The following is a 21,109-nucleotide window of genomic DNA, read 5'->3' on the forward strand; positions in this document are numbered from 1 at the left end:
GAGGGAGGGAGAGAGAGATACTGGAGGGAGAGAGAGAGATACTGGAGGGAGAGAGAGAGAGATACTGGAGGGAGGGAGGGAGAGAGACAGAGATACTGGAGGGAGAGAGAGAGAGATACTGGAGGGAGAGAGAGAGATACTGGAGGGAGAGAGAGGACTGGAGGGAGAGAGAGAGAGAGATACTGGAGGGAGAGAGAGAGAGAGATACTGGAGGGAGGGAGGGAGAGAGAGAGAGAGATACTGGAGGGAGGGAGAGAGAGAGATACTGGAGGGAGAGAGAGAGAGAGATACTGGAGGGAGAGAGAGAGAGAGAGAGATACTGGAGGGAGAGAGAGAGAGAGAGATACTGGAGGGAGAGAGAGAGAGAGAGAGATACTGGAGGGAAAGAGAGAGAGAGATACTGGAGGGAGAGAGAGAGAGATACTGGAGGGAGAGAGAGAGAGAGATACTGGAGGGATGGAGAGAGAGAGATACTGGAGGGATGGAGAGAGAGAGATACTGGAGGGATGGAGAGAGAGAGATACTGGAGGGATGGAGAGAGAGAGATACTGGAGGGATGGAGAGAGAGAGATACTGGAGGGAGAGAGAGAGAGAGATACTGGAGGGAGAGAGAGAGAGGGATACTGGAGGGAGAGAGAGAGAGAGATACTGGAGGGAGAGAGAGAGAGAGAGAGACTGGAGGGATGGAGAGAGAGAGATACTGGAGGGAGAGAGAGAGAGAGAGAGATACTGGAGAGAGAGAGAGAGATACTGGAGGGAGAGAGAGAGAGAGATACTGGAGAGGGAGAGAGAGAGATACTGGAGAGAGAGAGAGAGAGAGAGATACTGGAGGGAGGGAGAGAGAGATACTGGAGGGAGAGAGAGAGAGAGATACTGGAGGGAGAGAGAGAGAGAGAGAGATACTGGCGGGAGAGAGAGAGAGAGATACTGGCGGGAGAGAGAGAGAGAGAGATACTGGAGGGAGGGAGAGAGAGATACTGGAGGGAGAGAGAGAGATACTGGAGGGAGAGAGAGAGAGATACTGGAGGGAGGGAGGGAGAGAGAGAGAGATACTGGAGGGAGAGAGAGAGAGATACTGGAGGGAGGGAGAGAGAGAGAGATACTGGAGGGAGAGAGAGAGGACTGGAGGGAGAGAGAGATACTGGAGGGAGGGAGAGAGAGAGGTACTGGAGGGGGAGAGAGAGAGAGAGAGAGATACTGGAGGGAGAGAGCGAGAGAGAGAGAGATACTGGAGGGAGAGAGAGAGAGAGATACTGGAGGGAGCGAGAGAGAGAGATACTGGAGGGAGGGAGAGAGAGAGAGAGAGATACTGGAGGGAGAGAGAGAGATACTGGAGGGAGAGAGAGAGAGAGATACTGGAGGGAGAGAGAGAGAGAGATACTGGAGGGAGGGAGAGAGAGATACTGGAGGGAGAGAGAGAGAGAGATACTGGAGGGAGAGAGAGAGAGATACTGGAGGGAGAGAGAGAGAGATACTGGAGGGAGAGAGAGAGAGATACTGGAGGGAGAGAGAGAGAGATACTGGAGGGAGAGAGAGAGAGAGAGAGAGAGATACTTGAGGGAGAGAGAGAGAGAGAGAGATACTGGAGGGAGGGAGAGAGAGAGAGATACTTGAGGGAGAGAGAGAGAGAGAGAGAGAGAGAGAGATACTGGAGGGAGGGAGAGAGAGAGAGATACTTGAGGGAGAGAGAGAGAGAGAGATACTTGAGGGAGAGAGAGAGAGATACTTGAGGGAGAGAGAGGGAGAGAGAGAGAGATGCTGGAGGGAGGGAGAGAGAGAGAGATACTTGAGGGAGAGAGAGATACTTGAGGGAGGGAGAGAGAGAGAGAGGGAGAGAGAGAGAGACCAATCCAGAACAACTACCTCCCACTACATACCTTGTTTTTTCTAGCTTCCCGCCCCTATTTGTCATGTTTCTATCTTATCATCTTAAGGCTCACTTTTGGTTCTCTGTTCTATAGACTCATAGTGGGTTCTAGACTCTGATAGATTACAGTAAGAGTGTTTTCTCTCATCGTGTGAGTGTGTGTGTGTTAAGGGAGACAGTGTGGGCAGCCAATCGTATCAGGCCATCAGCACAGTCCTCTCATAAATTACCTGCAGCTAACAAAGCATGCTGCTGTAAGCATTACACAGGCAGGCAAAGTCACCTCGCACAGCAAGGGTACACACTTCTACTAGCTTACTGGGGGGAGAGGGAAGGAGTGGGGATACAAGGTTAGCTCAGACACAAACACATACACACACTTACAGATATCTTCAAAATGGCTGCATGCTTGAACTGACAACAAACCCGTTCTGAATACATTGGCTTCCTCAATAGCCAGCTTATATCTTCCTCTACATTGAAACTTCCACTGCCTAATCTTAAAAAACTAGACAGCCGGAACCAGTTTAGAAAGCAGAGTTAAGAGAGACAAATAGAGAGGGGGAGAGAGAGAGATATAGAGAGGGGAGATATAGAAATAGAGAGAGAGGGACATAGAAATAGAGAGGGGAGATGGGGAGATAGAAATAGAGAGAGGGACATAGAAATAGAGAGGGGAGAGGGAGATAGAAATAGAGAGGGGGAGAGGGACATAGAAAAAAGAGTGAAAGGGGGATAGAAATAGAGAGGGGGAGAGGAAGATAGAAATCGAAAGGGGAGAGAGTGAGATAGAAATAGAGAGAAAGGGGGAGAGAGGAATATAGAAATAGAGAGAAGGGGGGAGAGAGGGAGATGGAGAGGGATATAGAAATAGAGAGAAAGGGGGAGAGAGGGAGATAGAAAAGGGGAGAGAGAAATAGAGAGAAAATGGGAGATAGAAATAGAGAGAAAATGGGAGAGAGGGAGATATAAATAGAGAGAGAGGGAGATGGAGAGAGAGAAATAGATAGGGGGAGAGAGTGAGATAGAAATAGAGGGAAAGGGGGAGAGAGGGAGATAGAAATAGAGAGGGGGAGAGGCAGATAGAAATAGAGAGAAAGGGGGAGAGAGGGAGATAGAAATTAGAAAGGGGGAGAGAGGGAGATAGAAATAGAGAGGGGAGAGAGAGAAATAGAAAGGGGGGAGAGAGTGAGATAGAAATAGAGGGAGATAGAAATAGAGGGAGATATAGATGTGATGTGTCCTTGAGACATAGTGGTGTCATAGTGACCCTGCACACCTGATGGTAACAAGGCCTAGCCGCGGGAAATAGCGGTTCACCGCTGGAGCTAATTAACATCATCACCACAGTAACAGTCACCGCCACATCAACAGAGACACCGCAGTGGCTTGTGTGTGTACAGTATGTGTGTGCTTTCTCCTGATGCTTTTGTAGTGTTTTCAAGTTAAGATAGTTGAGGTGAATTTCAGTCAGCATGGAGAGTTTCAGTCTTTAGAAAAGGAGGTAAATACCTGGACAGCAATCTCTGTTCACACCGACATTCAGCTGTCAATTTGAGATTGATTTGACTTGATGGAAGGATACGTTGTCAGGTATTAAGGTAGATGACAGCTCAGTATATACATGACAACTGATGTCATCTCATCTTGAAACTGACTTAATAAGTCACACACAATCACACGCACACACACGTCCAAAGGTCAGTGTTAGCAGCAGGACAAATGAGACTACACACAGCCATCTGGCCAAGAGGAACACTCTCCTACTTCTCACCTTACACTCACCACCCTCTCCTCTCCTCTGTTGCTCCCTCTTCCTTTTTCTACTCAGTCATTTACTGTTTTTCTCTCCTCCTGTTAGCCCATCCCCTTCAACTCTGTATCTCTTTTTCTCTCTTCCTCCCTTCTGCCATTCCCTTCTCTTCCTCTCCTCTCCCATTCTTCTCTGTCCATCTCATGTAAGTCACAGGTGAATGGTGTGTTTACCTGCCTGTGTGCAAGAGTGTGTATGTCTGTGTACGTGCCTGTGTGTGTGTGTGTCTTTGAGAGAGAGCGAGAGAGCGGGCCCCCTGGGCTGTCACTGAAGGTGACCTGTGGTCCGTGACCTGAGAGGCCAATTTTATTAAAATGAATGTTGAGGAGAGGTCTAGTCCTGACAGCAGCATAATTACATGGAGGAGCTGAACAGCACTAATTTATTCACACCGCATTCAACCGGCCAGCAGCACAGAGAGGGGTCAGCATTGACACACACACTCACAGGAGCTCGGGAACACACGCACACATGCACAGACACCGGAGCACATGAACACACACAGGAGCATGGGGGTCTGCAGTGTGTGCGTGTGATGAAATGAATGCAGGCGAGGCTGTGGGTTGTTTCAGAGGACTGTAGACCTGAGGGGATGGTGTTGGGCCATGGAACAGGAACTATTTAGTCTCTCTGTGTTCTATGGTGACTGCTACTCTAAATGCAAAGCTTTCTGCTTACTGCCTGCCATCACTTAATCCCAACACCAAAACCTTACGCTCGCCACCCTGTACCACACACACACACACACACACAGTACCAACCCAGCAATGCCATTACACAGTCACAAACACACAGTGGGGCCCAGACCCAGTGCCCTCATTACTCTGGTGAAAAGGTGTTAAGTAGTTAGACAAGCTCTACTAGTCACATGGTATTATACTGTCAGAGCAGGGCCACGCAGCACACACACACACACACACACAGACTGGAGGGGAAAGGGAGAGAGCGAAGGGAAAAGGAGGAGAGAGTAAGGGAGTGAAATAAGTATCTTCGGGTAACCATGATGACCAAGGGCACACTGATCTGTCCTGTTAACAGACCTCTGGACACTCTCATAATGCTACTGCTAGTTTCTTTACTGTGGTGTGTGTGTGTGTGTGTGTGTGTGTGTGTGTGTGTGTGTGTGTGTGTGTGTGTGTGTGTGTGTGTGTGTGTGTGTGTGTGTGTGTGTGTGTGTGTGTGTGTGTGTGTGTGTGTGTGTGTGTGTGTGTGTGTGTGTGTGTGTGATAATGGCGGTGCTAGTTGCTCTCCTGTGAAAATGACACGTCCCTGCCAAATTAATATAATTACTAGCAGAATTTAATGGGCCAGATCTGCCTCCTTATTTAAACTAGAACACCCCTCTGACGACCTCCAGCTAGAGAACTACGGAGGAGGAAGGAAGGAAGGAAAGGAAAGAGATAGGGAGGGAGGGAGGGAGGATGGATAGAGAGAAGGAGGGACGGGGGTTGCTCACAGATATCCCATTTCGTTTGGATTACAACGTTTCATTCATAATATCTACTATAACATCAATATTATTGTCATCCAAATAGCCTGGTGGTTTCCTCTATTGTTGATACTTTCGATATCAATTCATATTCCATAATACAACTGTCATATTGTCCATTGCTTGACATTCTGAATACATATACATAGTTGAATAAATCCTCATCCCATCCATATTGTTGATTGTTGTTCATTGTGTGTATGTTCCATTTCCAAATGGACCAATAGGCTGTACTGTCTGTAGTTACCATAACAATGAGACAGAATGACCTGATTGAGATGGGTGTATTCTGATGCTTTTGCCTTCTGGATCTCTGGTCCAAATACAGTTACAGTGCCTTCAGAAAGTATTCACACCCCTTGACTTTTTCCATATTTTGTTGTGTTAAAGCCTGCATTTAAAATTGTCAAAATATATATTTTTGTTGTGACTGGCCAACACACAATACCCCATAATGTCAAAGTTAATTTCTATTTATTTCGATTTTTTAACAAATGTATTAAAAAGAAAAAGCTGAAATGTGTTGTTATGGCAAGCCTAAATAACTTTTATTTTTTAACTTTAGATTTTTGAATGACTACCTCATATTTTCACCCCACACATACAATTATCTGTAAGGTCCCTCAGTCGAGCAGTGAAATTCAAACACAGATTCAACCACAAATACCAGGGAGGTTTTGGTAGATGGGTAAAAATAAAAAAGCTGACATTGAATATCCATTAAACCATGGTGAAGTTATTAATTACTAGTTACACTTTGGATGGTGTATCAATACAAACAGTCACTAAGAAAATACAGGCATCCTTCCTAACTCAGTTGCCAGAGAGGAAGGAAACCACTCAGGGATTTTACCATGAGGCCAATGGTGATTTTAAATGCTGTGATAGAAGAAAACTAAGGATGGATGAACAACATTGTTCTTACTCTGCAATACTAACTGAATTGACAGAGTGAAAAGGAAGCCTTTACAGAATACAAATATTCCAAAACATGCATCCTGTTTGCGACAAGGAACTCAAGTAATACTGCAAAAAATGTGGCAACGCAATTAACTTTTTGTCCTGAATACAAAGTGTAATGTTTGGGGCAAATCCAATACAACACATTACTAAGTACTATTCTCCATATTTTCAAGCATAGTGGTGGCTGCATCATGTTATGGATATGCTTGTAATCGTTAAGGACTGGGGAGTTGTTCAGGATAAAAAATGTATGGAATGGAGCTAAGCACCAGCAAAATCTACACTTGAGTTGCTTACCAAGAAGACAGTTCCTGAGTGGCTGAGTTACAGTTTTTACTTAAAACTGCTTGTAAAGGAATACCAAGACTTGAAAATGGTTATCAGCTGTAATCGCTGCCAAAGGTGATGTATTGACTCAGTGTTGTTTTATTTATTTATTTCACCTTTATTTAACCAAGTAGGCAAGTTGAGAACAAGTTCTCATTTACAATTGTGACCTGGCCAAGATAAAGCAAAGCAGTTCGACACATACAACAACACATAGTTACACATAGAGTAAAACAAACATACAGTCAATAATACAGTAGAAAAATAAGTCTATATACAATGTGAGCAAGTGAGGTGACATAAGGGAGGTAAAGGCAAAAAAAAGGCAGTGGTGGCGAAGTAAATACAATATAGCAAGTAAAACACTGGAATGGTAGATTTGCAGTGGAATAATGTGCAAAGTAGAGATAGAAATAATGGGGCGCAAAGGAGCATAAAAAATAAATAAATACATGAGGGAAAGAGGTAGTTGTTTGGGCTAAATTATAGATGGGCTATGTACAGGTGCAGTAATCTGTGAGCTGCTCTGACAGCTGGTGCTTAAAGCTAGTGAGGGAGATAAGTGTTTCCAGCTTCAGAGATTTTTGTAGTTCAATTCCAGTCATTGGTAGCAGAGAACTGGAAGGAGAGGCGGCCAAATCAAGAATTGGTTTTGGGGGTGACCAGAGAGATATACCTGCTGGAGCGCGTGCTACAGGTGGGTGCTGCTATGGTCACCAGTGAGCTGAGATAAGGGGGGACTTTACCTAGCAGGGTCTTGTAGATGACCTGGAGCCAGTGGGTTTGGCGACGAGTATGAAGCGAGGGCCAGCCAACGAGAGCGTACAGGTCGCAGTGGTGGGTAGTATATGGGGCTTTGGTGACAAAACGGATGGCACTGTGATAGACTGCATCCAATTTATTGAGTAGGGTATTGGAGGCTATTTTGTAAATGACATCACCGAAGTCGAGGATTGGTAGGATGGTCAGTTTTACAAGGGTATGTTTGGCAGCATGAGTGAAGGATGCTTTGTTGCGGAATAGGAAGCCAATTCTAGATTTAACTTTGGATTGGAGATGTTTGATGTGAGTTTGGAAGGAGAGTTTACAGTCTAACCAGACACCTAGGTATTTGTAGTTGTCCACATATTCTAAGTCAGAGCCGTCCAGAGTAGTGATGTTGGACAGGTGGGCAGGTGCAGGTAGCGATCGGTTGAAGAGCATGCATTTAGTTTTACTTGTATTTAAGAGCAATTGGATCAGCAATTGGATCAGAGAAGTAGTTGGTGAACCAGGTGAGGCAATCATTTGAGAAACCAAGGCTGTTGAGTCTGCCGATGAGGATATGGTGATTGACAGAGTCGGAAGCCTTGGCCAGGTCAATGAATACGTCTGCACAGTATTGTTTCTTATCGATGGCGGTTAAGATATCGTTTAGAACCTTGAGCGTGGCTGAGGTGCACCCATGACCAGCTCTGAAACCAGATTGCATAGCGGAGAAGGTATGGTGGGATTCAAAATGGTCAGTAATCTGTTTGTTGACTTGGCTTTCGAAGACCTTAGAAAGGCAGCGTAGGATATATATAGGTCTGTAGCAGTTTGGGTCAAGAGTGGCCCCCCCTTTGAAGAGGGGGATGACTGCAGCTGCTTTCCAATCTTTGGGAATCTCAGATGACACGAAAGAGAGGTTGAACAGGCTAGTAATAGGGGTGGCAACAATTTCAGCAGATAATTTTAGAAAGAAAGGGTCCAGATTATCTGACCCGGCTGATTTGTAGGGGTCCAGATTTTGTAGCTCTTTCAGAACATCAGCTGACTGGATTTGGGAGAAGGAGAAATGGGGAAGGCTTGAGCGAGTAGCTGTGGGGGGTGCAGTGCTGTTGACCGGGGTAGGGGTAGCCAGGTGGAAAGCATGGCCAGCCGTAGAAAAATGCTAATTTAAATTCTCAATTATAGTGGATTTATCGGTGGTGACAGTGTTTCTTATCTTCAGTGCAGTGGGCAGCTGGGAGGAGGTGTTCTTATTCTCCATGGACTTTACAGTGTCCCAGAACTTTTTTGAGTTTGGTTGCAGGAAGCAAATTTCTGCTTGAAAAAGCTAGCCTTGGCTTTTCTAACTGCCTGTGTATAGTGGTTTCTAGCTTCCCTGAAAAGTTGCATATCACAGGGGCTGTTCGATGCTTATGCAGAACACCATAGGATGTTTTTGTGTTGGTTAAGAGCAGTCAGGTCTGGAGAGAACCAAGGGCTATATCTGTTCCTGGTTCAAAATTGATTGAATGGGGCATGCTTATTTAAGATGGTGAGGAAATTACTTTTAAAGAACGACCAGGCATCCTCGACTGACGGGATGAGGTCAATATCCTTCCAGGATACCCAGGCCAGGTCGAAAGGCCTGCTCGCAGAAGTGTTTTAGAGAGCGTTTGACAGTGATAAGGGGTGGTCGTTTGACCGTGGACCCATAGTGGATGCAGGCAATGAGGCAGTGATTGAAAACAGCAGAGGTTTATTTGGAGGGCAAGTTGGTCAGGATTATATCTATGAGGGTGCCCATGTTTACGGATTTCGGGTTGTACCTGGTGGGTTCCTTGATAATTTGTGTGAGATTGAGGGCATCTAGCTTAGATTGTAGGACGGCCGGGGTGTTAAGCATATCCCAGTTTAGGTCACCTAACAGAACAAACTCTGAAGATAGATGGGCGGCAATCAATTCACATATGGTGTCTAGGGCACAGCTGGGGGCTGAGGGGGGTCGATAACAGGCGGCAACAGTGAGCAACTTATTTCTGGAGAGCTCGAACTGTTTGGGCATAGACCTGGAAAGTATGACAGAACTTTGCAGGCTATCTCTGCAGTAGATTGCAACTCCTCCCCATTTGGCAGTTCTATCTTGACGGAAAATGTTGTAGTTGGGGATGGAAATCTCAGAACTTTTGGTGGCCTTCCTAAGCCAGGATTCAGACACGGCAAGGACATCAGGGTTGGCAGAGTGTCCTAAAGCAGTGAGTAAAACAAACGTAGGGAGGAGGCTTCTGATGTTAACATGCTCCTCCAATGGATGGAAAGATTTAGTGTGCTGCCGACAAACAGCGGTGTAGAATTTCTAGCTTATCCTAAAAAACGTATCATAAAGTGCTGAAAATGAATCCTAAAAAAATGCCTTATGCTGAAAATGATTGAATGTGCACAGTGCCTTGCTAAAGCCAATATTGATGTTTGAGTAGGCTGTAGGGCTACTTTTCAAGGACATATCATTGTATTATATTGATAATTAGATTCAATAGAGAAAATTTAAAGAAAATGTAATATTACAAGGTTGAAATAACTTCTCTTCCTGTTTCTTATATTAAATATGTGTATGTTTTTAATTTTTAACAACGAATGCAGTGCATGTGAAATCTCACTGTAATAAGGCTAGACGGCTATAGGGCTGTTTTTAGATCAGGTTTAATCCAGTTTCCCGCCGAGCCACCAGCCAACCGTTCCCTGACCAATGTGTTTACATGCTTAATAGTGAGAGAGCGCGCATAGCAATACCATGAAGGAGCAGCGTTCGCGCTAAAATCGAACGCGTTGCGGCACTGCTTAGGAGAGAGAGGTGAGGAAGAGTGGGTTGGAGAGGAAGGGAGAAAGAGAGAGATGGAGATAGATGAAATGAGAAAGTGGGGAAGAGAGGGAGTGAGATGGAGAAAGATGAAATGAGAAAGTGGGGAAGAGAGGGAGTGAGATGGAGAAAGATGAAATGAGAACGTGGGGAAGAGAGGGAGTGAGATGGAGAAAGATGAAATGAGAACGTGGGGAAGAGAGGGAGTGAGATGTAGAAAGATGAAATGAGAAAGTGGGGAAGAGAGGGAGTGAGAGAGTGAGATGGAGAAAGATGAAATGAGAAAGTGGGGAAGAGAGGGAGTGAGAGTGAGATGGAGAAAGATGAAATGAGAATGTGGGGAAGAGAGGGAGTGAGAGAGTGAGATGGAGAAAGATGAAATGAGAATGTGGGGAAGAGAGGGAGTGAGAGAGTGAGATGGAGAAAGATGAAATGAGAAAGTGGGGAAGAGAGGGAGTGAGAGAGTGAGATGGAGAAAGATGAAATGAGAATGTGGGGAAGAGATGGAGTGAGAGAGTGAGATGGAGAAAGATGAAATGAGAAAGTGGGGAAGAGAGGGAGTGAGAGTGAGATGGAGAAAGATGAAATGAGAATGTGGGGAAGAGAGGGAGTGAGAGAGTGAGATGGAGAAAGATGAAATGAGAATGTGGGGAAGAGAGGGAGTGAGAGAGTGAGATGGAGAAAGATGAAATGAGAAAGTGGGGAAGAGAGGGAGTGAGATGGATAAAGATGAAATGAGAAAGTGGGGAAGAGAGGGAGTGAGAGTGTGAGATGGAGAAAGATGAAATGAGAAAGTGGGGAAGAGAGGGAGTGAGAGAGTGAGATGGAGAAAGATGAAATGAGAAAGTGGGAGAGGGAGAAAGATTAGAAGAGAAAGTAAGGAGGAGTGACTGGGAGTGAAAGAGAGAAGAAGATCACGCCCAATAAAGCGTCCAGTCCTCTTCTTGTTTAATGCAGCTGTTTTATAGTTCTACATGCCCCCATAGTCCCACTATATAGAGAGACTCCTATTCTCCCATTCAGACCAGGCTTTTTAATCTCCTCCCTGTGCCAGAGCCCCTCTCTCTTTACTGCCCCTCTTTAATGAAGAGCTGTCCAATAAGGTCTTTTATTGTCTTAGCATATGTTGCTTTTATTTGGGGACAATAATTAGCTGGAGCCCATCACCTCACAAGTCCTATCCCAAGATAAAAAGGAGATAGTTTCACAGTTGCTGCCCAAGTCCTTCTCATTCTCATCGTTTTCCCCTTGAATGATTCTTCTCCTAACACCTGCCTCTCTTTTATTCTCTCCTCCTTTCTTTCTCTCCTCTTGTCACCCACTCCCTTGTCGACTCATCCCTCATCCCCTCCTTCCTTACTCTTTTCTCTCCTGGCTCATCCTTACCTCCTTTTGTTCACCCCCCAGACACACACGTTGCAGGAGTTGGAGTTGAGGCAGAGATGGTGGAGTGTGGCGAACAGAGAGGGTAGAGGTATGACACAGGAGTAGCGGGGGTTGAAAGTGTACAGTCTCTCCATTCTCAAATCAATCCAATCAAATCAAAGTTTATTTGTCACGTGCACCAAATACAACAGGTTTACACCTTACAGTGAAGTGCTTACTTACAAGCTCTAACCAACAGTGCAAAAAAACGGTATTAGGTGAACAATAACATTCTCTATCCTAATGTTCTTCAGATGGAGAGATGTGATGTGGGGTCAGGGTGAGCCAGGGTTAGGTGTGTGGTGTCTCCATTCTCTATCCTAATGTTCTTCAGATGTAGATATGTGATGTGGGGTCAGGGTGAGCCAGGGTTAGGTGTGTGGTGTCTCCATTCTCTATCCTAATGTTCTTCAGATGGAGAGATGTGATGTGGGGTCAGGGTGAGCCAGGGTTAGGTGTGTGGTGTCTCCATTCTCTATCCTAATGTTCTTCAGATGGAGAGATGTGATGTGGGGTCAGGGTGAGCCAGGGTTAGGTGTGTGGTGGCTCCATCCTGTCCCTAATGCCCCTCTGGGGAGCAGGCCTCCCAGTTCCCTGTATTACCCAGAAGGCCTAGGGGCTAATGACGGCTTTTTAATAGAATGTAATACATACTGAGGAGCAGAGGCCAGTGCCTTAGAGGGCTATCCCATTAGAATGGCAAGAACAGCATTATACTTATGCGTGTGTGTGTATATATGTGTGTGTGTGTGTGTGTGTGTGTGTGTGTGTGTGTGTGTGTGTGTGTGTGTGTGTGTGTGTGTGTGTGTGTGTGTGTGTGTGTGTGTGTGTGTGTGTGTGTGTGTGTGTGTGTGTGTGTGTGTGTAGAGGGGGGGCTGAGGTTACGGGGGTGACTGTGGAGTCATGAGGGTGAACGTTGTGTTGTTTTTAGAGGTGTGCTGGTGTGTTTGTGGTGTTAATCCCTCCCCTTCCGGTTGATTGGTTAGGCTGAATGGAGGGCCAGGCCGTTTATCTGAGTGGACCACGTTACCCAGGATTCCCCTCACATCTGGGCTGGGCACGCTTAGATGGGCTGTCGGCTCGCAGAGGCTAGCGCCGCTGAGGGCTAGTGTAAACATACACTCTCTCGCTCTCCTCTTTCTCTCACTCTCACTCGCTCTGTCGCTCTCTATTACACAAACATGGGCCAGAGACAAGGCAGCAGACGTATTGTTGTTACAATGATCATTTATTAAATGTGAAATATCTTTAGCACAGATGAAAAATCAGAACTTCCATCTATTGTGAACACCATGGGGTTGGAAATAAACATTCCTGAAGTATCAACAAAAACACAAAGTCCTGTTGGAGTCCCATCTTCTCCATGGCATAGATAGACCTTCATGTGAGACTGTTAGTTCAGACAGACTGGGTCCTAGTGCTGAGGCAAAGCTCTTTTACTGCTCATACTATCTTCTGTGATCATTCTATCATATAAGCTTGTTATATAGCCTAGTTCCAATTCTAGTTCCTTAAAACAGAACCGTGTTAAATCACAATCTGTGTCCCCCTGTGTGTTTTGCCAGGGCCAGTCATGTCTGCTCTCGTCACAACAAGAGAGGACTATGCTGCCCTGTGACAGATGTGGACAGACTCTTAACCAGGCTTTAGTTGTTAACACACAGCCTCTCTGCTTTGCCTCAACCCTTCACACACCAAGACAACTGGACAGAACCTTGACCAGAATGGTTTAACCACATTCAGAATGACAGAATGACAGTTAACGGAACAGAAGTGAACCACCCACAAGAGTAAGAAAACTGTAAGACTTTACACTTTGTCCAGGATGTCATCGTCTGACATATTGGTTCTTTTTTATTATTCCTTTTTTATTTGACGTGTTCATAGATGATTTCCAGCACATGCCATATGAGAAGTTTGGGATTATAAAAGTACCTGAAAGAAGTGCTAGAGTGTCAGCATGCATAGCTGTTTGCTATTTACATGTTCCTTTGTACAGGACAGCACGGGCCAAGAACAGACTGCTCTACAGTACAGGGTGTATTTACAGGTCAATGTCATAAATACACATGTCTGGGAAAAGGGTTACACGCATATTTTCAGAGAATGCTTGTATGACAGAATGACAGAGCACAACCTTGATGAGGCAGAAACAAAACATCTTTTTTTCTCTTTCTGGTACATTAGTCCCATGCTAACAAATAGCACAATGCATCATATAGTATTGCTGTACTGTACAAGCACAGAGTGATTAGACATGGTTAGAGATCACCACAGTAACATGTTATACCATGAAAACAACACCGAACAACTCTGAGGTACAGTATAGTTACCCTTTAATGATTCAACACCAATATCTCCCTTCTCTCTGACCTTTAAATACATTGAAGAGTGGCTGTTCAACAGTTAAATATTGCAGAATACTTTCCAAAGTACATTTTAAATATTTTCATTATGTTGAAAATTGGAAGACATATATGTGATCCGGGACTATTTTCCAGAGCAGTGATGGTTCAGGCCAGACATGGTCAGGTTATTGCTGCTGATCCAGGGCCTGTTTATTGCAGCTCTTAAAGCATAGAGATTGCAGAGGTTGGGTTTGTGTGTTTAAGTGGTCTGGAAAAGATCTTGTTGGCTAGGACCCTGCTACTTCGGTTTGTCACATTTCTAGTATATTGCTGAAGTGATGGTGAAAGTGTTTTCTTTTTCCCGCTTCCCTTTCCCCTTTTAGTTCTGGTGATTTATGTGATGTCTCGGGGACAGTTGCTTTGGCTTACACTCAATTAACCCTTTCCTCTCCACTCACCAGTGTGTGGTGGTCAGTTCTGTCTGATAGGACCATACCAACCCCAAGAAAACCAGTCATTTCTCTCTGTCAACTCTGTAAAACTATGTTTCTCAGAATCAGGATTTACATTGACAAATACTAGTACACAAACAGAAAGAGCCATTGGTTGGTCGACACCTAAAATGTACAGAAATTATTTATAATGTACAGGATTATACACATCTGTTGGGCTACTGTACATGTCAGGAGGGATTGTGTGTGTGTGTGTGTGTGTGTGTGTGTGTGTGTGTGTGTGTGTGTGTGTGTGTGTGTGTCCAGCCCAGCACATTCCCCTTCTTCTCTCTGTCTCTCTGATAGATAGTGGTGGTGGGTGGTTCCACATGTTAATGTCTAGCATGCTAATCTCATCAGGTTATCTCTTACACGGGTAAAAAGGTCATGTAGTGGGAGGGCCGAGCTGAACACCAAGAAGATAACACACACACACACACTCTCTCCCTCTCTCTTTCTCCCTCTCTCTCCTTCTGCTGTGTACATATCTCGGTTGTCTCCCTCAGACAGAATTCCCTGCTGTGCAGTAGAGCTGTGTTTTCAGATCAGGTGTAAATCCTTCCAATGTATTGATGGACCACCTTTCACCTAAAACAGAGTGAAAAAGATGACCCTGGAAGTAGAGTAAGATGAGCAGGCAGGTAAATATATCTTCCAATGAGTTTGTGTCTACGTTCTAAAGCAGATACTTGAGGGTGACTGGTTAGCTAAATGATCTGACACCCTGCTTTTGAAGTGTGTATATGTGGGTCTGGGTGTGTCTCTTTGACACTGAGTGACATGTTTGAGCCTTTGATATGCCAGTCCTATGAGGTGTGTAGAGTTATCAGTGTGCTGGCAGGGAGGGACACAGCCGAGAGATGCAGTTGTTTCATCCGCCTCAATCTACCGCTGCTACTACCAGCACTGAGAAGGACGTTTGATGAGTGTGTCTGTATTGCTCAATGAGAGAGTCTACTGTATGTCTGTGTATGTGTGCATGCACTTTATTCTGTGACTGTGTGTACATGTGTGTGACTGTGTGTACATGTGTGTGCATGTGTGTGACTGTGTGTGTGCATGTGTTTGACTGTGTGTATGTGTGTACATGTGTGCATGTGTGTGACTATGTGTGCATGTGTGACTGTGTACATGTGTGTACATGTGTGTGACTGTGTGTACATTGTGTTACTGTGTGTACATTGTGTGACTGTGTGTGCTGCTAGATCTTAATGACAGCCAGTGTGTATGTGCTGGAACAGTTCTGGTATATTTCCGTATGTGTGTCTCCCTGTATTAGCCTCTGCCAGCTTGGGCTGCAGATGCTCAAATGAGCCTCAATGAGGCTGTGCCTTTGAAGTGTGTGTGTGTGTGTGTGTGTGTGTGTGTGTGTGTGTGTGTGTGTGTGTGTGTGTGTGTGTGTGTGTGTGTGTGTGTGTGTGTGTGTGTGTGTGTGTGTGTGTGTGTGTGTGTGTGTGTGTGTGTGTGTGTGTGTTCGTGTGCGTGCGTGTGTGTTTGTTTGTGTACAGACCTTTGCTGCTCTGCCAGTGCACTGTACTAAACTGCTCTGCACTGCAGTCTCTCATCAGTCCTCTCCCCCAGTCTCATTTGTAGATAAAGAGCAGTTAGCCAGAGAGAAGTATTTCATGTGTCTATAGAAGTCAGCTCCAGAACAGTCTCCTGTCTTCTCATAACGTCACAGCAGTTTTGAGCCAGCAGCAGGGCTACATGAAAGATCCTCTGAGCGCCTGAATTCTGGCTGTAATACTCTCTGATGTCTGTTTCTTCCTCTCTCTGTTTTAAACGCTGTGGAATCGCTCTCCCTCTCTCCCTCTCTCCCTCTCTCCCGCTCTCCGCTCCTAATTACCGACTGTGCCGGCTGGTGCTGCATTAGGGAGGCATGTCTCAGTACAGTGTGACTACAGACTACTGTAAACTGGATTTGAGATGTTAAACTGAGAAATACAGCTTCTGAGTAGTCATTTCCCACTCAATTAGAGGGTGTTTGGTAGAGAGTGTAACAGGCTGTCTGCTCTCTAGGTTTCTTAGAAAGAGAAGAGAGGAAGGAGGGGGATTTGCGAGCATGTCCATGCCTGTACTGTATATGTGTGTGTACAAGGGCACTATTCTCATCATATCACTCTTTTTAGGGGTGTATCTCACTCTTTACTGTGGCAAACAGTATATACTCCAATGTTTACTGTTTAGGACCGTTGCTCTCTAGTCTACAGTCTGACTTCCCTCATGAACCTCTAGATGATGTGAACATATACAGATGTGTAATCATGGCAGAGATACTGTATGTTCCCTTATAGAGAGTTTACAGAACCCTCTGGCGCCCCACTCCCAACGAGAAGAGCTGCTCCCTCCTCCCCAGTCTAGAACACCGTGGGCCACATCCTCTGTCCAGAAAACAGCCCTCGCAGTGTGCAAACTTCCACAAAACAACTACAAAATACTGCAGCTGTAGAAATATCAAGTGCAACATATTTTGGGTGTGTTTTACTTCAAATCTGGATGAACAGTCGCCACCTTCCTACAGTTATTGTGGTATTCTACAGAGATCGTGTTGTTTTGTGGACAGACAGTGTTGCCCCTGGTCTGTGTAGTTACCACATTTACATAAGCATGCACTCTGTGGAGAGTCAGCAGTCCTGTATACACACAATATTGAAATATATATATATGTACAGTACCAGTCAAAAGTTTGGACACACCTACTCATTCCAGGGTTTCTCTTTATTTGTACTATTTTCTACATTGTAGAATAACAGTGGAGACATCAAAACTATGGAATCATGTAGTAACCAAATAAGTGTTAAACAAATCAAAATATATTTGAGATTCTTCAAAGTAGCCACCCTTTGCCTTGATGACAGCTTTGCACACTCTTGGCATTCTCTCAACCAGCTTCATGAGGTAGTCACCTGGAATGCATTTCAAGTAACAGGTGTGCCTTGTTAAAAGGACATTTGTGGAGTTTTTTTCTTTCTTAATGCGTTTGAGCCAATCAGTTGTGTTGTGACAAGGTAGGGATGGTATACAGACAATAGCCTTATTTGGTAAAAGACCAAGTCCATATTTTGGCAAGAACAGGTCAAATAAGCTATGAGAAATGACAATCCATCATTACTTTAAGACATGAAGGTCAGTGAATCCGGGACATTTCAAGAACTTTGAAAGTTTCTTCAAGTGCAGTTGCAAAAACCATCACGCTCTATGATGAAACTGGCTCTCATGAGGACCACCATAGGAAAGGAAGACTCAGAGTTACCTCTGCTGCAGAGGATAAGTTCAATAGCGTCAACTGCACCTCAGATTGCTGCCCAAATAAATGCTTCACAGAGTTCAAGTAACATACACATATCAACATCAACTGTTCAGAGGAGACTGTGTGAATCAGGCCTTCATGGTCCAATTGTTGCAAAGAAACCACTACTAAAGGACACCAATAAGAAGAGACTTGCTTGGGCCAAGAAACACGAGCAATGGACATTAGACCAGTGGAAATCTGTCCTTTGGTCTGATGAGTCCAAATTTGAGATTTTTGGTTCCAAGCGCTGTGTAGGTGAACGGATGATCTCCGCATGTGTGGTTCCCACCGGGAAGCATGGAGGAGGAGGTGTGATGGTGTGGGGGTGCTTTGCTGGTGACACTGTCTGTGATTTATTTTGAATTCAAGGCACACTTAACCAGTATGGCTACCACAGCATTCTGCAGCAATACACCATCCCATCTGGTTTGCTCTTAGTGGGACTATCATTTGTTTTTCAACAGGACAATGACCCAAACACACCTCTAGGTTGTGTAAGGGCAATTTGACCAAGGAGATTGATGGAGTGCTGCATCAGATGACCTGGCCTCCACAATCACCCGACCTCAACCCAATTGAGATGGTTTGGGATGAGTTGGACCGCAGAGTGAAGGAAAAGCAGCCAACAAGTGCTCAGCATATGTGAGAACTCCTTCAAGACTGTTGGAAAAGCATTCCTAATGGAGCTGGTTTGAGAGAATGCCAAGAGTGTGCAAAGCTGTCATCAAGTAAAAGAGTGGCTACTTTGAAGAATCTAAAATCTAAAATATATTTTGATTTGTTTAACACTTTTTTGGTTACTACATGATTCCATATGTGTTATTTCATAGTTTTGATGTCTTCACTATTATTATACCATGTAGAAAATAGTCAAAATAAAGAAAAACCATTGAATGAGTAGGTGTGTCCAAACCTTTGACTGGTACTGTATATACACATCTATCCAGATACATAGTCCCTATGGTAACACTGTCCCATCATTATGGGCTGTGGCAGAGAGGGGTGTCTCTATGGAGTGTCCTCTCTGTATCTCTCTTTCTGTCTCTCCATTTGTATGGAGTTCCTTGTCTGTCTCATATGGAAACTCTGGAGGATCAGGAGAGATGAGGGTCGCTGAGTACAGGTGTGTGTATTCCAGTGGAGGTGTCTTGGCAGGATCTTAAGGGTGGCTGGATTTCCTGTGTATCTCTTGGCGGACAAGAGGGTCTCTGTCAGTCTCTCTGGCTGTCCCCTCCTGCCACACAGATGTTGATCAGTGCTGCTATGTCTCTGTCCTCCATGTTGACTGTTGTCTCTCTGTCTCTTTGTCTCCACAGCAACAGGGGGCAGCCACCACGGTGTACTGTGCGGTAGCTCCTGAGCTGGAGGGTCTAGGAGGGATGTACTTCAACAACTGTTTCCGCTGCCTCCCCTCCCCCCAGGCTGAGGACCAGGTCACTGCAGCCAGCCTGTGGGAGCTAAGTGAGCGCCTGGTCTCAGAGAGGCCTACGGGCCTACAGGCCCTCTGATTGACACGCCCACACTGACTGTCAACAGCCTATCAGGACTGGGGGAGAGAGGCGGGACTAGCCAATCAGGAATGGAGTGAGAGGGAGGAAGTGTGGATGAAAATGAAAATGTGTACATTGAGTGGACTGTAGAAAGCTTCAAACCGTTGAACTGAAACTTTCACTTCACTAAGGGGAGTAAAATACAGGTACAAATACACCAGGGTTATTGTCTGCCTCTTTGTGGCAGGGAGAGTTCACCAGTTCCTTATTCCAGCCAAAGTTGGTCTGTGTTTCTCACTCCAGTGTGTTACCAGCTGCAACAGACACTGTGTGTATCTTCTCTCTGTATCCAGTTTCCTCCTGTATATATATATATTTTATATGTCTGAGTATGGAGATATGGTGAGTATCATTGTGCTAGTGTAGGGGGGTTAAAGGGGGATAGGAGAAATAAGGAGGTATAATTGAATGGCAATGTACATATTAGAGCTATGGTGTCATGACTATATACAGATGTAGTAGCTGTATTCCATATGAGGCCCTGTTCAGTTCTACAGCCCATTATTTACAGGAACAGCATTGGGCCTATGTGCTAACGGGAACTCACACGTCATCACTTCTCCCCTCTACAGTGTCTGTCTACAGTTAGACCTCCAACCTACATATTATACCTTAGAATACTCTACAAAATGCTGTTTACATTGTGGTACTGTATCTTTGTCACAATGTTCAATCACAATTATGTCTGTAGCTACTGGTGATAGAGAGAATCCAGGAGTTTTAGTAGTTGATCAAACAGGAACATCCTTCCTTGGATGTTTAGTTTTGTTATTTGTTTCGGGGGATAATCTGGTCATGAAAGTGTGCGGTGTTGGGTGACGGGTCCATCTGGACAGGGACTGTTGCTTGGTTTCTGGGTGGTTTGGAGATGTGTGGACGTTGTGCTTTGTGGCTGTCTGGTGCCGTGGAATGATGTTAAGATATCAGCATTCCTCTGTCATGGTTCTGTAAAGAAAAAGAAGAGGACACATTAAAGACTGTTTCTTACACTATGTGTCTGGACATTTCAATGCTCACACACACACAGTTGGTAGGATCCTATTCAAAGAAATCAAAACAAATGTACCATAGGGTGTAAGAGTGCAGACTTTGGGGAGAAGGGAGCCAGAAATGGTCTATGAGACTCCTTGATGTGGTCAGTGAGCAGCAGAACACCCTTTGACCTGGAACTATTTTTAACTCAACCTCTCTACCAGGAAATACTGGGCAGGGCCAGGGAGTAATCGACACATTGACCAACCAATCATATGGCTGACCTGCATTATTCTCATGCCTGGTTGGTCGGCTGAATCGCTGCCTGAGAGTCCCTTTCACTGCTGTTGAACCCTGCCCCGGCACAGTGTTCAACAGGATTCAACACTATTATACATACCCTCATCTCTTCTGGTGTAATCTGTTTAGCCTACTGTACCCAGACTACAGCTGTCTTGTTAGTGTTCTTACACACACACGCACAGTGAGGAATTGAGGACGGGGAGATTTAGAGAGATGTATAGAGGTGTCCAGAATGTCTAAGTCCCTAGGCAAGAGAAGAAACAACACATTTATACATCCCCTAAGCTTTACAAATCTTTTGTTACTTTAAAAAAAATCCAATTATTTTTAGGCATGTTGGAGTTGACCTGAACTCTTCCTGCTACCCTGTGGCTGTGTGGGCATGTAACCGGCTGCTACACACTCACTGACCTAAAGGGAGAGAGGGATGGGGTACAGGGGGAGGAGGTGCACCCCGTTATAGGTCCAGAACCCCTTCTGTGGCCCTTAGGGACTGTATTGCTACAGCTGGGCCCCTTACACTTGTCTTCCTCTGCTCCCGAACTGGTAAGGAGCAGCAAGCTGAGATACTTACACCCCTCTCACCCCTCTCCCTCCACACACACACACACACACACACACACACACACACACACACACACACACACACACACACACACACACACACACACACACACACACACACA

General features: G+C 45.2%; 1 protein-coding gene across 1 annotated transcript in view; it reads left to right on the forward strand.

The window, feature by feature from the left end:
• LOC129861820 (WW domain-containing oxidoreductase-like) overlaps window positions 1–20,140 on the forward strand; it is a 196,059-nt gene extending 175,919 nt beyond the window's left edge. The window contains exon 3 of the mRNA XM_055932967.1: window positions 18,915–20,140. Within this exon, the coding sequence (XP_055788942.1) occupies window positions 18,915–19,106 (192 nt within the window). The 3' untranslated portion in view covers window positions 19,107–20,140. The remainder of the gene's footprint in view (window positions 1–18,914) is intronic.
• The last annotated feature ends 969 nt before the right edge of the window (window positions 20,141–21,109 follow it).

Source organism: Salvelinus fontinalis, chromosome 9, assembly GCF_029448725.1.
Source record: "Salvelinus fontinalis isolate EN_2023a chromosome 9, ASM2944872v1, whole genome shotgun sequence".
NCBI classification, from domain to species: Eukaryota; Metazoa; Chordata; class Actinopteri; order Salmoniformes; family Salmonidae; genus Salvelinus; species Salvelinus fontinalis.